The following is a 16571-nucleotide window of genomic DNA, read 5'->3' as shown; positions in this document are numbered from 1 at the left end:
AAATTTGAAATTAAGGTGTAAATCCACTTCAAATGTAATTGAGTTATGGTTTTGTAGCTGATTTTTTTAATATAAATAGAGTAAGAGATTCGAACCGTAACCTTAGAATCAATACCAACTATTAGTGAGCTGGGTCATGTTAACATGTGGTTAACTAATTATTGCTACGACCCCTCAATTTTTATTCACAACTTCAAAATTACATTTTAAGTTAAATTTATATCGCTGCTAAAAACACGTGGAGTCACAAGGGGCATCACTCACGATAACACTCCCAACTCCCAATTCCCAATTCGTTATGTGCTTATTATAAAACTCAACTAACTCACTTTACTATTTTCTTTTTAAAGATATATTTTGGTGGAATTTAAACACCGTGAACACGGGAGGGGAGGGCCCTAAAATATATAAATTCCTCAAAAGGTAAATAAATAATAAAATTCAATTATGTTTGCTTTCCATAAGTTTCCTCACACGTTGAAGTTCTTCTTAACATTCAGGTATGTTGTAAGAATAAGTCTGAATTTACTTTCATCTCTTTCCTCCTGTTAATTTACATACATTTTGATCTTTATTATGATTATTCTCCTTTGTCAAATATTATATTATAGTCTTACAAAATTTGTTGATATTATTGTTAAGTTTGTATTAATTACTTTAGAAGTATAAAGCAACTCTAAATCCATCCACCCAATAAGATATGTGTTTATATGAATCTTACAAAATTCAACTGATAACAAAACAAAATAGAGCTTTTTAGGCACTTCATTATATTAAATGTCTAAAATTTAACTCTAATATTTTAATATTGTCAAAATAGCAACTCGTTTATTATGGGGCAGCAATGTGAAAGTTATTGAGCTACTCCTATTCATATATTTTTAATAATTAAATGAAAACTTTAAACTCTAAATCTTAAATGATCTAGACCCATTGACCATCTTTGTTTTTAAGCAAGAAATAAGAAATAAAACTTTATATTTTAAACCTTGAATTATGAAAAAACAAAAAAAAGCTCGAAAAATTAGGCAATAATAAGTACATTAATCTAGTTACTATATTTGTTTAATTATTTATTAATTTAATCACTAAGGTAGATATTTACCTTAAATGACTATTCATTCTCACTAAAAAAATATTTTTTAAAAAATAATAATAGATGTAACAGTATGATATCAAGGATAATTTAGAAAAAAAAAACTTATTTAAATTTAGAAATCTAAATTTATAAATATTTAAGAAAATATACCGAAAATACCATGTGCAGTATCAGCGTGAAGAAAGTAATCAAGTCAACCCAAAATGTATGAGTTGAGTTGATTTATATACTTGTTTGGCCTGGATCCAAACAAATTGAAATCTTATGGTTTGAGTTTATCGAGGTAAAAAATTTTATTGTCAATTAAAAGAAATATTCAAAGTAAAAATGGCATTGTATCTTGTCAGTGGAAAAAAAGAAAGAAAAAAAAGCTTAACAACTTCTTAAATATATTAATGTTTCTTAACTTAAATTGACATTGAGGAACTATTTCTGCTATCAAAACAAATTTTATTTAACAAAGGACTTGTGTAACATTTCCCAGTATAAATATTGCAACATTGTCGAGCATAACTCAATCATTTTATTGAGTTGGAAGGTTCAATCAAATATATATTCTTGAATAAAATACTGATGAAAATTCAAATATTCTTCGTGATAAATATATAAATGAAGATAATTGTCATTACCTATGTACTAATAACTGTATACTATAGATGATATTATTCTCCATAATAATGCGAGACTTTGTTTGCACTTTATGCAATTAGAACATTATGATCATGTTGTTGATTTTTGTTGTTTTTACCAAAAATCGGATTTGGATTTGAAAAAAAAAACAACTCAATATAACCCAATGTATATACAAAATAACATTTTATACCAAATTTAGACCAGAGTGGAATATTTAAAAATTCAGTAAGAAAGTAAAAATAACAAAAGTAGACTTTAAAATATGTATAAAATCATAGATATTGTGTGAAAGAAAAACAAAATGTATCCAAACCTCATATAGGCATCATATGTACATACGCGTGTGAAAGTGAGACAATATCCAACCCCTCTCTATCTAATAATCCGAAAAGAAAATAATTAATTAACAGAAAAATGATAACAAATCACGATACAAACTAATACAATAAATATAAATAATTTAATACCACAGTAGGAAGGAGTCGAATCGCGTATTATCCTACAGCCTCAGCTTGAAGTTGCAGCTACTGTCTTTAATGGCGATGTCGTTATTTGCTGAAACACTATCAACCAACAGCCTACAACTCGCGTAGAACTTCACCTTCATCAGCTTCAAGCTCCCAAGCTTTATCCTCACCGGCTGTTTCACGTTCAGATTCAACGGAATGTTTCCGCTCTGTTGCTGCTGTTGCTGGAGCGTCGTCAAAAGCGCCGTCGCGTTTTCCGTTACTCCCACCAGAGGCACGTTCAGCACCGTCGTGTTCCGATGCCCTTGGTAAAATCTCGGTAAAGCCCCTTCGCACAGTTTCGTTCCTCTGTACCACGCGCTTATGTGGCTTCCTCCTTCGTAGTATATTCCGATCTTCTTGTTAGGGTTCCTGGTCGTCAGATTTAGATTGAAAGTCGCGTCCAATCTGTCGTTTCCACTTAGGGCGAATTGCGTCACCTGCAATTTGTCGATCGAGTACTCCGGAAGCTTCGGCCGGAAAACCAGGTACAGGATTCCGACCACGATTCCGATCGCAATCAGAAGGAGGACTAGAATTGAGAAGGTCCAGCACAGGCACCTGCAACAGCAGCTTCGCCTCTTCTTCGGCGGCTTCGAGTGCATCACCGGAATCGTCCGCCGGAACGGAGGAGGATGTTGATCGGCAGTGCGCCGCCCTCCGTCGTCGGATTTCTCGGCTCCGCGCGGCACCAAGGGCTCGGTGGCCGGAGTTGCCGTCGTCTGTGGTGCCTCCAGATCCACGTGGACGGGATGTATCTTTTGATTCTCCGCCATGGACGTACGGACGGACGCGATCAAAAGGTACGAGATCGGAACTGATATTATTGAAGAACAAATTAAATCAAAACAAAAACTGGCACGAAATAAGAAATCTTCTACAGAAATATTAGAGCTCTCACCTCTGCTATGGTAACGTATATATATACATATATTAGATATATAAAATTTGATGCTCGGTCCTCAAAAAACATGTGAGATGACTTTTTAGCTTCCAATACTTGACTTTTAGGATGTGGCTTCAAAAGTAAAATAAAAGAAAAAAGGAAGGCTATTCGTATTTTTGTAGTTATATTAATTAAAAATGTTGACTAAAGTGTTGGTTGAAAATTATATATGACTTTTGATGCGTATCAGAAGAAGCATTAGAAGGTCGGAACGGAACTAGAAGAAGCGAGTCGAGAAAAAATAAACCAGGCAACCGAACTTTCAAAGTCATTCATTTTTTTTTTACTTCTCAAAGTCGTTCATCTGAATATATAGTGCAGAGACTTTATAATATTAAATATGTTTTTGTATATTTTTTTGCCTTAGAAACTTAAATGTGTCCAAATTAAATCATTAAATGTCTCAAATGTATATGATTTAGAAACTTATTTTGCTCTTAATTGGTAAAGATCAAATATTGTCTACCCTCTCGTTGAATAATTAACATCTCATTATTTGTTTTTTTCAGTACAATACGTGGGAGTGGATGATCGAACTCACAACCTCTTGGTTTGAGATATATGTAAATAATTACCAAGTTACGTTTGCTTTAACCATTATTTTTTTTAAATAGTCTATATGTTTAACAATTTTCTCTCTAGTTATCAAATATTTAATGATGGTGAAAACAAAATCGGTACCCATCCATGAGCCAAATATATTTCTATGATTTATAGTTAATTACGATATGTTTAAGTGTAGTTAATTACGGTATGTTTAAGTTGTAATTGATACTCAAACCCTTATAATTAAAGGCTGGGTTTAATATATTGAGTAAAATAATGTTTCGGTGTAGAGAGTGGAGGTGGGTGTGGTAAGCATGTGAATAATTTAGTTGAGGTTCAGAAGGAGACGATATATAATTGAAGTAGTTCACCAAAAAAAAAGGTATTTTTCATGATGCTATTGTTGCTTCATTAATTCCTATCTCTCTCCAGAATAAATAAAAAATATTAAAAAATGCTACACATCAATAAACAATAAATCTTTAGGGCTGCTTGGTGATCATGTTCTAGAAAACACGGTAAATAAATAAATAAATAAATAAATAAATAAATATATATATATATATATATATATATTAAGTTGACAATTTCTATTCCTTAAAAAAATAATGACATTTTTTTACAGTTCCTTTTTTTATGGGCGATCCTATTTTTAAAATGATGGAAACTATTCACATTTGAGTACTTATGATTTTAGGGGCTCAATTATATAGGATTTTTTTTAATAATTCTAAATTATAGATTTATTTGCATAATACACCTCTTTCAACCTATTTCAATAGATTACCTTATATCACTTCACACTTTTCAACTTGTGTGACACTTTGCTGATACACGTCTTTTTTAGAATTTATTTCAACATATAAATTATATATATGTAATCTTCCAAGTAATCAAACGAATTTTAAAATTTATTTTAGAAGGAAGAGAAAAAAATATTGAGAAATTTTACACCAAAATTAATATGTATTTTTAGAAAATCATAACTTTTATTTTTCAAATATAGCATAAAATTGAATTTTACCGATATGTTTTACATGAAGGAAATACAGAAAGAAGAGAGGGAGAGAAAGGTCCTGAAAGGCTGCTCCATTTATTATTTTTTTTTTCTTTTTAACATCCACATTGAAATTATTTATAGTAATTAATTAATGTATACTTTGGTTATTTTTTGATCACCTACTACGTTTGACTTCAGCTTACGCGGCTCACTTATTCTTCTTGGCACGCCACCCGGCCCATATGCCATCTCAAAATTTCAATATATATTGGAATTTGGAAATTGAAATAAATGCGGTGTAGGGACTAGGGAGCACACGATACAATGACCTAATTCATGTATCACTTAAATTTGGGGGACTTCAAAATTTTCTTATGCTTTGGATAAACTTGCCACCAAGTAAATTGACCATCAACTTCAACACTTTCTGTAAATTGGAGCAAAATTAATTAAGTAAGACGTGTGTTTTTTCATAGAAATAAGTGAATGAGGAGCTAATTGCCTTCATTGTTTGATTTTTATCATCCCACAAGTATTAAACAAAAAACAATTTCAATCCAACATTATACTAAGTATATTTTTTTGAAATGTAACGAGTATTTCATAGCAAAAGGTTTTCGTATGGGTATAATTGTGTTGAAATCTTAAAAATAGAGACAAAAGTTATCACTTTTTAAAATTACACGATCAAGAAGAACCATTTGAAAGTATAGTAATTGGGGTGAACTAAAGTTGAAAATATATAGACCAAAATAATATTTTACCATATTTAGATGTATCTTCCAATCAAATTTAAATTAGCCATGGTTGGACCAGGACCAATTTTAAATTACATGCCAAACCATTGCACTGAATTTGTCGTCAGTGGGGCTTTTCCTTTTCCTCCAAACATTTGCACCAGGACCAGAGTAAATATAGGCACTGTAATAATAATAATAAAAAAAGAAGCATTAAATATAGGCGCCAGTTTATTTATTAATATTACTATTATTATTTTTGTTGAGAATTTCGTATAAACTACATATAATAAATATAAATCCACCCAGTAAGCAAAGTTTAAAGTGTTTGAAAAATTATATTCCAGTATTGTTCGTCACGCAAGTTGGAAGGATATGGTATTTACAACATTTATTCCGACGTAAAGTAATTTCATAAAAATTGATTTGAAGTATGTGTGATACTGATAAATAATAAATTATTAATGTATACGATAAGGAAGCTGAATCGGAGGGTAGGCGATAACTGCACAATTCACATCCCTAATTTTCCCTCTCTCTCATCCGCACCCTCTGCCCTTCCTTGTTTCGTTTTGTTTTATGGCCTTTCTCTCTCTTCCTCTTTCCTCTGCAAATCCCTAGATCCCAAACTAAACGCACTTTCCATCCTCCAACAAGGATCGTCTGCTCCGCCTTCCTCCCTGCTCTTCCAGGTATCGTTTATCGTCAATCTCAATCTCTCTAATCCGTATGTCTTCGCGTAACCCTGGTTTTTGGATTTTTTAGGATTAGATTCTGTTGCTTCTACTCGTCTCCCAATTTCTGTATCTCTTTCATCTTCCTTTTGCAGTTCGATCCTTGTTGGTTTCCTCCCTTTGTTCCCTTAGGGTTTTTTCTGTGATTAGGTTTCATTTTTTTCTTGCTGATAGATTTTGGGTTCAAAACTTCTTCTCGATTTCGGTTCCTGATTTGCTGCATTTTCGTGGTTGAATTTGAAGTTCCTATTCGTTCCTTCTAGTCTTAGGGTCAGATTTATTTTTATGGAATTTGAATGCCAGAAGTCTGCCGGGTTTTATAAGGATTCAAGAGTTATTGCGAAAAATTATTGTGAAAAATCAACCGCTGGATCAAGTTATTTCAACCTCAAAGGCAAACCGGAGGGAATTCTATCTGGCACATCGGAATTTGGCTTGGAAAAGGGAAATACTACTTCATCTACTCCGAAGTCAGTCTCTAAAATTGTACCCATTGGTTGTCGGTCAATTACCGACCTTCCGCCTGCAATTATATCTGAGATTTTGAACTGCCTTGATCCAAAGGAGCTTGGCATTGTATCTTGTGCGTCGACGATTCTTCATAGGCTAGCATCTGAACACCATGTGTGGAAAGAATTCTACAGCGAGAGATGGGGACTTCCAGCTGCATCGGCACCTGTGGCCGCTTCTGGATTTCCCGATGAGAAGTCATGGAAAGATCTTTTTGTGGAGAGAGAGTTTAGGAGCAGGACTTTTATGGGACGATACAGTATGGAGGTTTTGCATGGTCATACTGAAGCAGTTCGTACAGTGTTTCTTCTGGCTTCTGCAAAACTTATATTTACTTCTGGATATGACTCAATTGTGAGAATCTGGGGCTTGGAAGAAGGATTATCCATTGTTTCATCGCGATCACTTGGTTGTACCATTCGTGCACTTGCAGCTGATAGAAAGTTATTGGTTGCTGGAGGTACTGATGGCTTTATCCACTGTTGGAAGGCAATAGAGGGGCTTCCTCACTTGTTTGATGTGAAAGGCCCTCAAAATCACAATACTGAGTTCCGGCTTTGGGAGCATGAGGGACCCATAACCTCACTTGCTCTGGACCTAACAAGGATTTATAGCAGTTCGTGGGACATGACTGTTCGAGTATGGGATCGGTTTTCACAAAAGTGCTTAAGGATCTTGAGGCACGGTGACTGGGTTTGGGGACTAGTCCCTCATGATACTACGGTTGCCAGCACATCAGGTTCCGATGTATACGTCTGGGATACTAGTAGTGGGGAGTTGGCTACTATCATTCATGATGCTCATGTTGGCAAGGCTTATGCCTTGGCACGAAGCCATACAGGGGATTTTCTATTTACTGGAGGGGAAGATGGTGCAATTCACATGTTTGATATTACTAACCGCAGTGTTGATACAACCACTCAGCTTGTTGGATCATGGATTCCTCATTCGGGTCCAGTTTATTCCCTAGCATTTGAGTTTCCGTGGCTGGTTTCAGCTTCAAGTGATGGGAAACTCTCACTCATTGACGTGAGAGCATTGCTTAGGACGAGGACACGAACTTTGTGGAAGAGAGATTCCGTGGGACAGCATGCCAGGAGTATCAGTGTGGAGCCTCCGCAGAGAATGTTGCACGGATTTGGGAGCAATTTGTTTGGTGTGGATATTGGTGCGGATCGAATCGTTTGTGGAGGAGAGGAAGGTGTTGTGAGGATCTGGAACTTTTCGCAGGCTCTGGAAACTGAAAGGAGAGCTCGTGCTCTAAGAGGAATTAGGTTAGAGAATAGGATGAGGCGGCGTAGGCTTCAAATAGAAATGAACACCAAAGGTGGTGGTGGTAGGAGTGATCAGTGCTCGGTTGCGGCCAAGAAAACACCATTGAACAGCGATCGTGTTAGCGTTTGGCACAGCAAACGGGGAATGAGTGGAAAGCTTAAAGCTTAGGCGATTGAATCATTATCTGTTTCCTTCAATTTTAATTTGAAGTAAGCTGGTAGCAGCAGTGAATTTTAGTTGTTAATTCTGTACCTCAATTTCAAGCACCGGCTATTTGATGATTTTGTTCCCCTCCCATGAGCTTCTCGAATTGTAGTTTGGCTCGCTCATGTCACTTTATAAAAATCCTCAAAACAAAATGATGAAAGCTTAAAAATTCTCTCTCACGTAAACTGAATGCATCTGCTTTTAGTTCAGTTCGCTCTCCTTTTTTTTTTCACCACTAATTATTCTACTCTTCTTTTTATTTTATAAATTGTATGGATGTCAATTTGATTACTTTTTACAACATTATAACTAGTGACTAGAAATGGGAAACATAATGCAATAAGAAATATTGTTAAAAAAATTATGAATAATGTATTGTAAACCATAGTGCAGGTTCTATTACTTCCCTTGGAGATTGTTTATTAGCAAGTTTTCAAGGGCCATCTGTGTAGAAATTTATAAAATTGAAAAAAGAAAACGAGTTATAGAATACATGCATGAATTTTAAATACGAGCTTCTGTATTCCAAATAAATAAATAAAATCTAATGAGGGTTGGTCGCCTGTAGCTGTGGTAATGGCAAGGCTTCAATATTTTTCTTTTATATATAAAGCATAGCAGGGAGCATTCCAACAGATCACAGCCGGCAAAGGAAACCTAAATCCCCAATTCCAACGAAGAAGCAATGATAGCTTCAATGGCGGCTGCTGCTGCATCACCACACACCTCCCTCCAGGTTTTCTCCTCTCTTTCTCTAACAGCTACAACCCGCTCTCCCTCCTCACACTCCCATTCCTTCAAGATTACCTCCTCCAAATCCGACAATGCCCCTCTCGTCGGCCGCAAGCTCCGAGCTGCCGTCATCGGTGGTGGCCCCGCCGGATCTTCCGCCGCGGAAGCTCTTGCAGCTGGTGGCGTCGAGACCTACCTGTTCGAGCGCAGCCCATCCTCCGCCAAGCCCTGCGGCGGCGCCCTCCCTCTCTGCATGCTAAGCGAGTTCGACATCCCCGCTCATCTCATCGATCGCCATGTCACCCGGATGAAAATTATCTCCCCTTCCAACCTCGCCGTCGACTTCGGAAAAACCTTGAAGCCCCACGAGTTCATACCCATGCTACGCCGTGAAGTGCTCGATTCCTTCCTCCGCTCCCGCGCCCAGTCCAACGGCGCAAATCTCATCCACGGTCTGGTGCTCAATCTCGAGCTCCCTGCTTCCTCCAACGCACCCTATGTCGTGCATTACACGGCCGACAGCTCCCGGCGGTCGTTGGCCGTGGATGTGGTGATCGGCGCGGACGGGGCCAATAGCCGAGTAGCGAAGTCGATAGACGCCGGAGATTACTCGTGCGCGATCGCTTTCCAAGAGAGAATCAAATTACCAGACGAGAAGATGGAATACTACGAGGATCTGGCGGAAATGTACGTGGGGAGCGATGTGTCGCCGGACTTCTACGCGTGGGTGTTTCCCAAGTGCGACCACGTGGCGGTGGGGACGGGGACGGTGTGCTCGAGGCAGGACATAAAGCTGTACCAAAGAGGGATCCGAGAGAGAGCGAAGCATAAGATCGGCGGGGGGAGGGTGATGAAAGTAGAGGCACATCCGATACCGGAGCACCCGCGGGCGAGGCGGGTGAGAGGGCGGGTGGCGCTGGTGGGGGACGCGGCAGGGTACGTGACGAAATGCTCGGGGGAGGGAATATACTTTGCGGCGAAATCAGGCAGAATGTGCGGGGAGGCGGTGGTGAGGGCATCGGAGGGCGGGGAGAGGATGATCGGAGAGAGGGATCTGAAGAGAGAGTACCTGAGAGAATGGGACGGGAAGTACGCGGGAACATTCAGGTTTCTGGATGTGTTGCAGAGGGTATTCTACGGAGACAACGCTGGCAGGGAAGCACTGGTGGAGATGTGCGGAAACGAGTATGTGCAGAGAATGACGTTCGAGAGCTATTTGTACAAAAGATTAGCAGAGGGGAGCAGATGGGAAGACGCAAAGTTGATGTGGAACACCGTCGGAAGTCTCATTAAGTGTGAGATTGTTGGGAGAAGTGGGAGCCGGAGGATGGCTTTCTTCTAGTTAGTTGTATCATGTATCATGTATGTACCTTCTTTTCTGCTTGGAATTCTTATTTTCATGGAATGGAAATTAAATAACAAAGAGTTTGCATACTCTAAAGGACAACCCTGCTGCAACAGTGCACTAGAAAATGCGCCATTTTTCTCAACTTGTTTCCAATTCAGAGTTACTATGGAGTTTGGCCAGATGAGATGTATGTCCCCTAAAAGCAAAACAGACATCTCAATGCATACAAAACAAATGCACAAGTTTTATAACTTCTTTGCACCAACTAATTTTTCTACATTGAGCTATACTGTGAACTTAGAAAGATGTAAAAGCTCATCCTCACGCGTGAAGTGCGGAAGCTATATCTAGTTAGCTAGAACACACGAGGTTTGTGAAGATTAATTTACAAAATTTTATTACAACAATTCATGTTAATTGACGGCAGCTTGAAGATGAAAACGAGTTAGAATTGTACTAGGCAATGAATGTTTGAATACGTGCATGAATTTTAAAGGTAGAAAAGTGGGTACCAAATGGTTAGTAATTATGGAAATAATGATTTATTTTGTACCAAATTAGTGGTATGAGTTTCACATTCGTATGAAGACAACAGTTGAACAGAACACCAACCCTTCTTCTACGTCTTCTACTTCCAAGTAGCGACACAGAAACGGAAACAGAAGGAAGAACTGAAGAATCTGAAATTAAAGGAATTATATAATATGGGCGTGGAGGAGCAGGTGTTGATTGGTGTGTTATTGGGGATGGTGGCAGTTGCAGTTGGAGTTGCAGATCCACCTCAAGTATCCAATGTCACCGCCATGTACTTGTTGGGAGATTCTTCTGTCGATTGCGGCTTAAGCACTCTCTATTATCCTCTTCTCCACCGCAATTTCTCTCTGTTTCCTTGTGAAGCCGACGCCGACGCCGACGCCTCTACTCTTCTCCCTCACTTTCTTGGTACTCTCTTTTCTCTTTCTTGTTCGCATTTCTTGATAATAATACTCTGCAATTGCTTCAAGAAATGCCATCCTATGATTACTGTTTCTTGTACATCGATCTTCTGATCAACTGATCCCAAATTCAAAATGGACGAAAATCTACCGTATTCTTGCAGCTAAGAAGATAGGCGTGCCATACTCTCAACCCCTGTACACTCAGAACGGATCCATTGAAGCGATCCTAAATGGCCTCAACTTCGGTTCGCCACAAGCAACGATTATGAGCAGCAGCCGTAGCTATCAGTCCCTCAACCAACAGCTTCGTCAGGCACTCGACGCCATTCAGATGTTGCGCCTGCATCTCGGCCAAGACACTGCTCACCGTTTCATCCAATCATCCGTCTTCTACCTCTCCTTCGGCGAGATCGATTTCATTAATCTCTACCTCCTAAACTCGACAGGAAAGCAATTGAAGTACAAGGGCAAGGAATTTGGTCGGCTGCTGGTATCCCAGATGGTGATCGCCATAAGAAACCTGGAGGAAGCAGGCGCGAGGAAGATCATATGCATGGGAATACTGCCATTGGGGTGCACTCCTCGAGTGCTGTCTCTGTGGCGCAACTCCCCCGGGGCTGTATACGACGAGAAGGGATGTGTAAAAGAGATGAACGAGTTGGTTGCAGAGTACAACAGAGGGATGGAGAAGCAGATAGTGAAGTTCGGCAAGGGTCGGGTGGTATTCTGCGACGCGTACAAAGGGATGATGGAGATCGTGGGGAGCCCAAGGCGATACGGTATGGAGATCTCGTTTGCGTCTGCGTCTGTCGATGAACCTAAAGAATATTATGTGAAATGAATGATATGTGTATTGTGTAGGATTTGAGGAGTCGAAGAGTGCGTGTTGTGGGCTGGGTTGGTACAACGCGAGCATAGGATGCGTGGCAATGGAGATGGCGTGCAGCCGAGTGGGGAGGAGCGTGTGGTGGGACTTGTACAATCCGACGGGGGCTGTCAATTCGCTGCTTGCGGATTCTGCGTGGTCTGATCAGCCCTTCTCCAGCTTCTGCCATCCATCCACCGTTCAGGACTTGGTATGGCCTTAAATCAATTCATTCATTTACGTGGGTTATTTGGTTGTTTCCGAAAACTCATTTGATCAATTGCAATTTCTCTCTTTGCAAGATAAATGAAACTTCAGTTCATACAAATGAAGGAAAAAAGGTTGCATATCAATCACTAAGTAGATATCTCTGTTTGTTTTTTTAGAAATTGGGAATAGAGAATATAAGAAAATGAATTATAACTCCTTATTGCTAAGTGGTTAAGTTGGGCTCTATATGTTGTCAACAAAAGAAAAGATTAATGGTAATAATTGTGTCCAGCTTCAGTGAAATAAAACTGGGTTATGCTACAAACTTATAGTTATACTAGTTACTTTGTTACTTGTAAGCTGTCATATTTTTAAATATAACATAAATAAATCTCCTACAATGGTGTTATCTACAAATTACAAATACTTATTATTATTATTATTTTTTTTTTTTGGGTTCTCAAGTGATGCAATATTTGACTCTGAAAAAAGGTACCAGTTATGTTAGACTAAATGGAAATACTCTCAAACAGACAACAGTGAAACTTACTTAGTTTAGTGTTTAGTGATAATCTGTGTAATAAAAATAGCTCTATTAGCAAAGACAAGTGAGTTTAGAAATAGGCAGCCTAAATTTGAATCCCTCTGCTCCAGTCACCGTTGTCCATAAAAAAAAAAATTTAACAATTTGACCCTTTACTGTCAATTTAAACTAAATGGTCTATCAGATGACTCATTGGCACTTCAATATTTTCCTCAACTCATATGGAAAAATTCATGCAAAGATTACTGTTACAAACAATACAGAAGGTGCAGATTTTTGCACATATTTGCTGTCTCTCTCTCTCTCTAGATGGCATATAAAATGTGCCATTTTTATCAACTTGTTTCCAATTCAGAGTTGTTGGTTGGCTCCGCCGATTCTTGGAGTTTGGTTGCAGCTTCTACAGTCTTGAGCTTTGAGACCTGAAACATGGCCAGATGGATGTCCCCTGAAAGCAAAACCGACATCCAAATTAGTCCACTGAGATGTCTTCAAAACAAATGCAGAAGCTTATAAGTTCTTTGCACCAACTAATTTTTCTAAATTGAGCTATACACTGGACTAAGCAAGATGTAAAAGCTCATCCTCATGCATGTAGATACAATATTAACCCCCAATTCAAGCCAAAAAGAATATAACTACCCAAGCCAAAGGATTTTCTAAAAGATTTATTGTATAAAATCTTATACAGAGAACTCCAAGTTGGGATCCTCTCAGATAGAGATACCCAGTTTCCTATATCGAACAAGGCATTTTGATGGATGGGTCTGAAAGGAAAGAATAGAGGATCCAACCTACATGGTGTGGTAATAAGCATAATCAGATGCATTCAGTAGCAATCCTAAAGTGAAAGATGGAAAATGAAGGAATTTTGGATTCGTATGGGAGGGGGGAGGGTACCAAAAGTAATGCAATTCCCAGATGATACAGCAGCAACAACTCCAGGGTTGAGCCTCTTGTCATTGATAAAAGTCCCATTGGTGCTGTCTAGATCTGTGATCAACAGCCTGTCTTGTTGGTTTTTGATGCGAGCATGAAGACCAGAAACTGCAAACGAAAGTCCAGTAAAGGAAACTTGAAATTAAATTAAGAGGTCAGATGGAAGTATTTGCAATTGATGTTTGGATCGGAGTTAATGACCTGTTGCAACTGGGATTACAATGTCAGCTTTATCGGGAAGGCGCCCAACAGTGACCTCACTCTGCATTAAGTGGAGTCGACAGCCAAACCCAAAGACGCAATTGAATTGATATAAATGGCAAATGCAAGGCTGAGGAGGGTGATGGAAATGAAGTACTCACCGACACAATTTCGAAAGCATCTGGCATTTCAACCTTGGAACCTATATGCTTCCAATCTCCATCGCCTGTGATCAAATTAGGAAATCCTCAACTCAAGTATTAGTATATAATCGAACAGCACAATAGTATAAATATAATGAGTGTGGTGTTTTGGTGAGCTGAGACCAACGGGTAGGAGGATCCAACGGGCTGAAGATTGAGGAATTTGAGACTGGGAAGCGGAAGCGGAAGCGTGTAGAGGTGTTCTTGGCTGGAAGCTGAGATGCCGCAATAACCTTAACGGCGGCGGCCGGAAGCTGCGGGAGGAGGGAAGAGCAAAGGAATTGGAAGCGGGAGAGGATGAATTTTTGAAGGAAGAAACAGAAACAGAAACAGAATGCAGTGCGCACTCCATGGCTTGGCAAATTTTGGAAGACTCCTCTCCGCCTTCAGCCTTCAGCCTTCAGCCTTCAGCCTTCAGGATCTTAGCTTTTCGGATTCCCCCTCCATCATCGGGATCGTCATCCTGATCCTGTGTGTGGCCAGCATTAAATGCAAAATTAAATGTTAAAACAAAAAAATGAATTCTGTACTTGCCAAGTCGTTCAAGTTTTTCTTTCGACACCAATTTAATTAACTACACAATCAACTTAATCAGGTGCATTGAGTTCCTTTTCTAGATTGATCATTAAACAACATTCTTTTTACCATTTTTTTTATAAATAAACTCTGATTTTTCTAACCCAATCAAGTTTGTAAATAATTTTTTTTTAATATAACAAAGAGGGAATTCAAACCAATACATAATCATTGTTATCTTAGTAAAAATTACACATAATAAATAACAAAATCGGGCGGATGGGAGATTAAAAATTCCCTCATAATTGAAAATGCATACCCACCCCTCAGAATCCCAAAAATATCTGATACGAATAATTATGTATTGATGTCGCATGTCGGAACCTTTTAATTTCACTTAGTTTTTATGATGCACCGTTTGTTTATGTTTTCATCATTTTCTTTCATGCAAGTTTCAGGGAGAAGAGTAAAACAGAATTGGTAGTGTTACCACGTCAATTTGAGAATTTTATTTCTAGAAAAAAAAATCATAATTCGCATTTTGCCTTTAAATGTTCTCCATCCGCTGTTATGAAGAATAAATAAATAGCTGATATATTTGATATTCAATTATAAATGAAATAATCTCCTCAGCCTCTGCTTTTGCGTCCATCGGAGGGATAGCAAGCAAGAATGATTTCATGATTCGTACTTCAAACAATTCTAACTAAGTTCTTGTGAATATGAATCCTTGTAGAGAATTGGTTCCAATTTCTACGAGAGGACCACATAATTAATGATTGCAAAAAAAAAAAAAAAGCACCAAACTGGAACGTCCGGAAAACGTCAGATGATCAATATTCAAGAAAACGGGTTCTTTAAAAAAAAATTAATTAAGAAGGTAATGATTTGAAATAAAATAATTGTTGATTTTAAGTCGATCATTAGCCAAAACTGCCGTAGAGAAATTTTATGTCGCGAGTTGCGGATCCGCGGAATCCATTACAATTTTCTCATGCCGCTTCTTCTTATTCTCATTCTTGCTTCTCTTCAATTTGGTGGCCCTATCGAGTATAGGTAGTTGGCTGTGATGGATGTATTTTCCTCCAACGAACTGGCCAAGAACCTTGCCGCAGCCCGAACAGCATCTGCCAGTGCAAAAACCATCAGAAACAACGAATCGAATTCAACTAGCAAGTGAAATCAAATACGAAGGAGCAAATTAAAATCCGATTTGCTAACAGGCTGGTACTTGCACCAATGACGTGACACAACGAAAGGTCGCGGAATATTGGATCGAATGAAACGAATAGCAATGAGAAGAAGGGATTATGAACTATGATAGGAGAAGGAAAAGAAACGCGAGGAATTAACGATGAAGAGAATATGCATATGAAGATGGCGCAGAGAAGGAGATGAGAATGCAAAAGCGAAAAGTGATGGGGGCGGAATCTCACACGAAGTCATCGAGGCGATCGGCTTCGCAGTGGAGGAGGCAATGAGAACAATGCAGCATTGGGTGGAGCATCGAAAAACCAAAGCTTGCGCAGAAATGTGGAGAGGAGTGATTAGTGATGTATTGGTATTGGGGGCGGAGCGGAAAAATAGTGTATAATGCGCAACCCTAACCCCTTTCGAGTATTTATAGATTCGATCCACCTTGTATTCCTATTCCCTATTCAATTTAAATATCAAAAGTGCCCCTTGTTTTCCGTCTCCTTTATGGAGCTTCGTGAGGCCGATTTGGTACTTATGGTCTCCCCTAGCTGCTTCTTCTCAACTTTGTACAAATTCTTCCTGCTTTCCCTTTAATTTCTTTTTAGTTCAATAGCATGGGTGAGGATTCAAATCTCGGACATACCCTTAATCAGTTGAGTGATGTTCTATTTAGACCAGACTTTTG

The 16571-nt window shown here is 38.6% G+C and overlaps 5 protein-coding genes across 6 annotated transcripts; 3 read left to right on the top strand and 2 right to left on the bottom strand.

The window, feature by feature from the left end:
* Positions 1 to 1960: 1960 nt before the first annotated feature.
* LOC111021249 (Late embryogenesis abundant (LEA) hydroxyproline-rich glycoprotein family) lies at positions 1961 to 3186 on the bottom strand. Its single transcript, XM_022298133.2, has 2 exons — positions 2200 to 3186; positions 1961 to 2108 (listed from the first exon to the last, which is right to left on the bottom strand). The coding sequence occupies exon 1, from the start codon at positions 3012 to 3014 to the stop codon at positions 2232 to 2234; it is 783 nt and encodes a 260-aa protein (XP_022153825.1). The 5' UTR covers positions 3015 to 3186; the 3' UTR covers positions 1961 to 2108; positions 2200 to 2231.
* Positions 3187 to 6017: 2831 nt separating this feature from the next.
* Positions 6018 to 8402, top strand: FBX2 (F-box protein 2). The gene is made up of 2 exons (XM_022298124.2): positions 6018 to 6159; positions 6465 to 8402. The coding sequence occupies exon 2, from the start codon at positions 6487 to 6489 to the stop codon at positions 8152 to 8154; it is 1668 nt and encodes a 555-aa protein (XP_022153816.1). The 5' UTR covers positions 6018 to 6159; positions 6465 to 6486; the 3' UTR covers positions 8155 to 8402.
* Positions 6018 to 10366, top strand: LOC111021254 (geranylgeranyl diphosphate reductase, chloroplastic). The gene is made up of 2 exons (XM_088120653.1): positions 6018 to 6159; positions 8762 to 10366. Exon 2 carries the CDS (start codon positions 8879 to 8881, stop codon positions 10265 to 10267), a length of 1389 nt encoding a protein of 462 aa, XP_087976779.1. The 5' UTR covers positions 6018 to 6159; positions 8762 to 8878; the 3' UTR covers positions 10268 to 10366.
* Positions 10367 to 10515: 149 nt separating this feature from the next.
* LOC111021219 (GDSL esterase/lipase At1g71250-like) lies at positions 10516 to 12703 on the top strand. Its single transcript, XM_088120654.1, has 3 exons — positions 10516 to 11215; positions 11373 to 11990; positions 12073 to 12703. Exons 1-3 carry the CDS (start codon positions 10978 to 10980, stop codon positions 12297 to 12299), a joined length of 1083 nt encoding a protein of 360 aa, XP_087976780.1. The 5' UTR covers positions 10516 to 10977; the 3' UTR covers positions 12300 to 12703.
* Positions 12704 to 13022: 319 nt separating this feature from the next.
* On the bottom strand, positions 13023 to 14681 carry LOC111021184 (SMAD/FHA domain-containing protein). 2 transcript variants are annotated; one of them, XM_022298049.2, is made up of 5 exons: positions 14297 to 14666; positions 14132 to 14196; positions 13971 to 14031; positions 13731 to 13877; positions 13023 to 13278 (listed from the first exon to the last, which is right to left on the bottom strand). In XM_022298049.2, the coding sequence occupies exons 1-5, from the start codon at positions 14523 to 14525 to the stop codon at positions 13166 to 13168; spliced, it is 615 nt and encodes a 204-aa protein (XP_022153741.1). In that variant the 5' UTR covers positions 14526 to 14666; the 3' UTR covers positions 13023 to 13165. The 2 variants fall into 2 exon arrangements, with proteins under 2 accessions (XP_022153741.1, XP_087976781.1); XM_088120655.1 differs by lacking the exon at positions 13023 to 13278 and adding an exon at positions 13296 to 13624 and having other exon boundaries at positions 14297 to 14681.
* Positions 14682 to 16571: the final 1890 nt, after the last annotated feature.

This window comes from Momordica charantia (assembly GCF_013281855.1).
Source record: "Momordica charantia cultivar OHB3-1 chromosome 2 unlocalized genomic scaffold, Mcharantia_2.0 BLBB01000002.1, whole genome shotgun sequence".
In the NCBI taxonomy this organism is placed as follows: Eukaryota; Viridiplantae; Streptophyta; class Magnoliopsida; order Cucurbitales; family Cucurbitaceae; genus Momordica; species Momordica charantia.
Note: the sequence above shows the minus strand (reverse complement) of the source record. Positions and strands in the feature narration are given on the sequence as shown.

What these genes read in the sequence shown, in the direction of transcription:
- LOC111021249 (XM_022298133.2), bottom strand. Translation starts at nt 3,014, where the DNA reads ATGGCGGAGAATCAAAAGATACATCCCGTCCACGTGGATCTGGAGGCA.
- FBX2 (XM_022298124.2), top strand. Translation starts at nt 6,487, where the DNA reads ATGGAATTTGAATGCCAGAAGTCTGCCGGGTTTTATAAGGATTCAAGA.
- LOC111021254 (XM_088120653.1), top strand. Translation starts at nt 8,879, where the DNA reads ATGATAGCTTCAATGGCGGCTGCTGCTGCATCACCACACACCTCCCTC.
- LOC111021219 (XM_088120654.1), top strand. Translation starts at nt 10,978, where the DNA reads ATGGGCGTGGAGGAGCAGGTGTTGATTGGTGTGTTATTGGGGATGGTG. An exon ending in TCTTCTCCCTCACTTTCTTG is followed by an intron (nt 11,216 to 11,372) that starts GTACTCTCTTTT and finishes GTATTCTTGCAG; the next exon opens with CTAAGAAGATAGGCGTGCCA. An exon ending in GGGGAGCCCAAGGCGATACG is followed by an intron (nt 11,991 to 12,072) that starts GTATGGAGATCT and finishes TGTATTGTGTAG; the next exon opens with GATTTGAGGAGTCGAAGAGT.
- LOC111021184 (XM_022298049.2), bottom strand. Translation starts at nt 14,525, where the DNA reads ATGGAGTGCGCACTGCATTCTGTTTCTGTTTCTGTTTCTTCCTTCAAA. An exon ending in TTGGATCCTCCTACCCGTTG is followed by an intron (nt 14,197 to 14,296) that starts GTCTCAGCTCAC and finishes ATTTGATCACAG; the next exon opens with GCGATGGAGATTGGAAGCAT. An exon ending in TGTAATCCCAGTTGCAACAG is followed by an intron (nt 13,878 to 13,970) that starts GTCATTAACTCC and finishes TTTCGTTTGCAG; the next exon opens with TTTCTGGTCTTCATGCTCGC.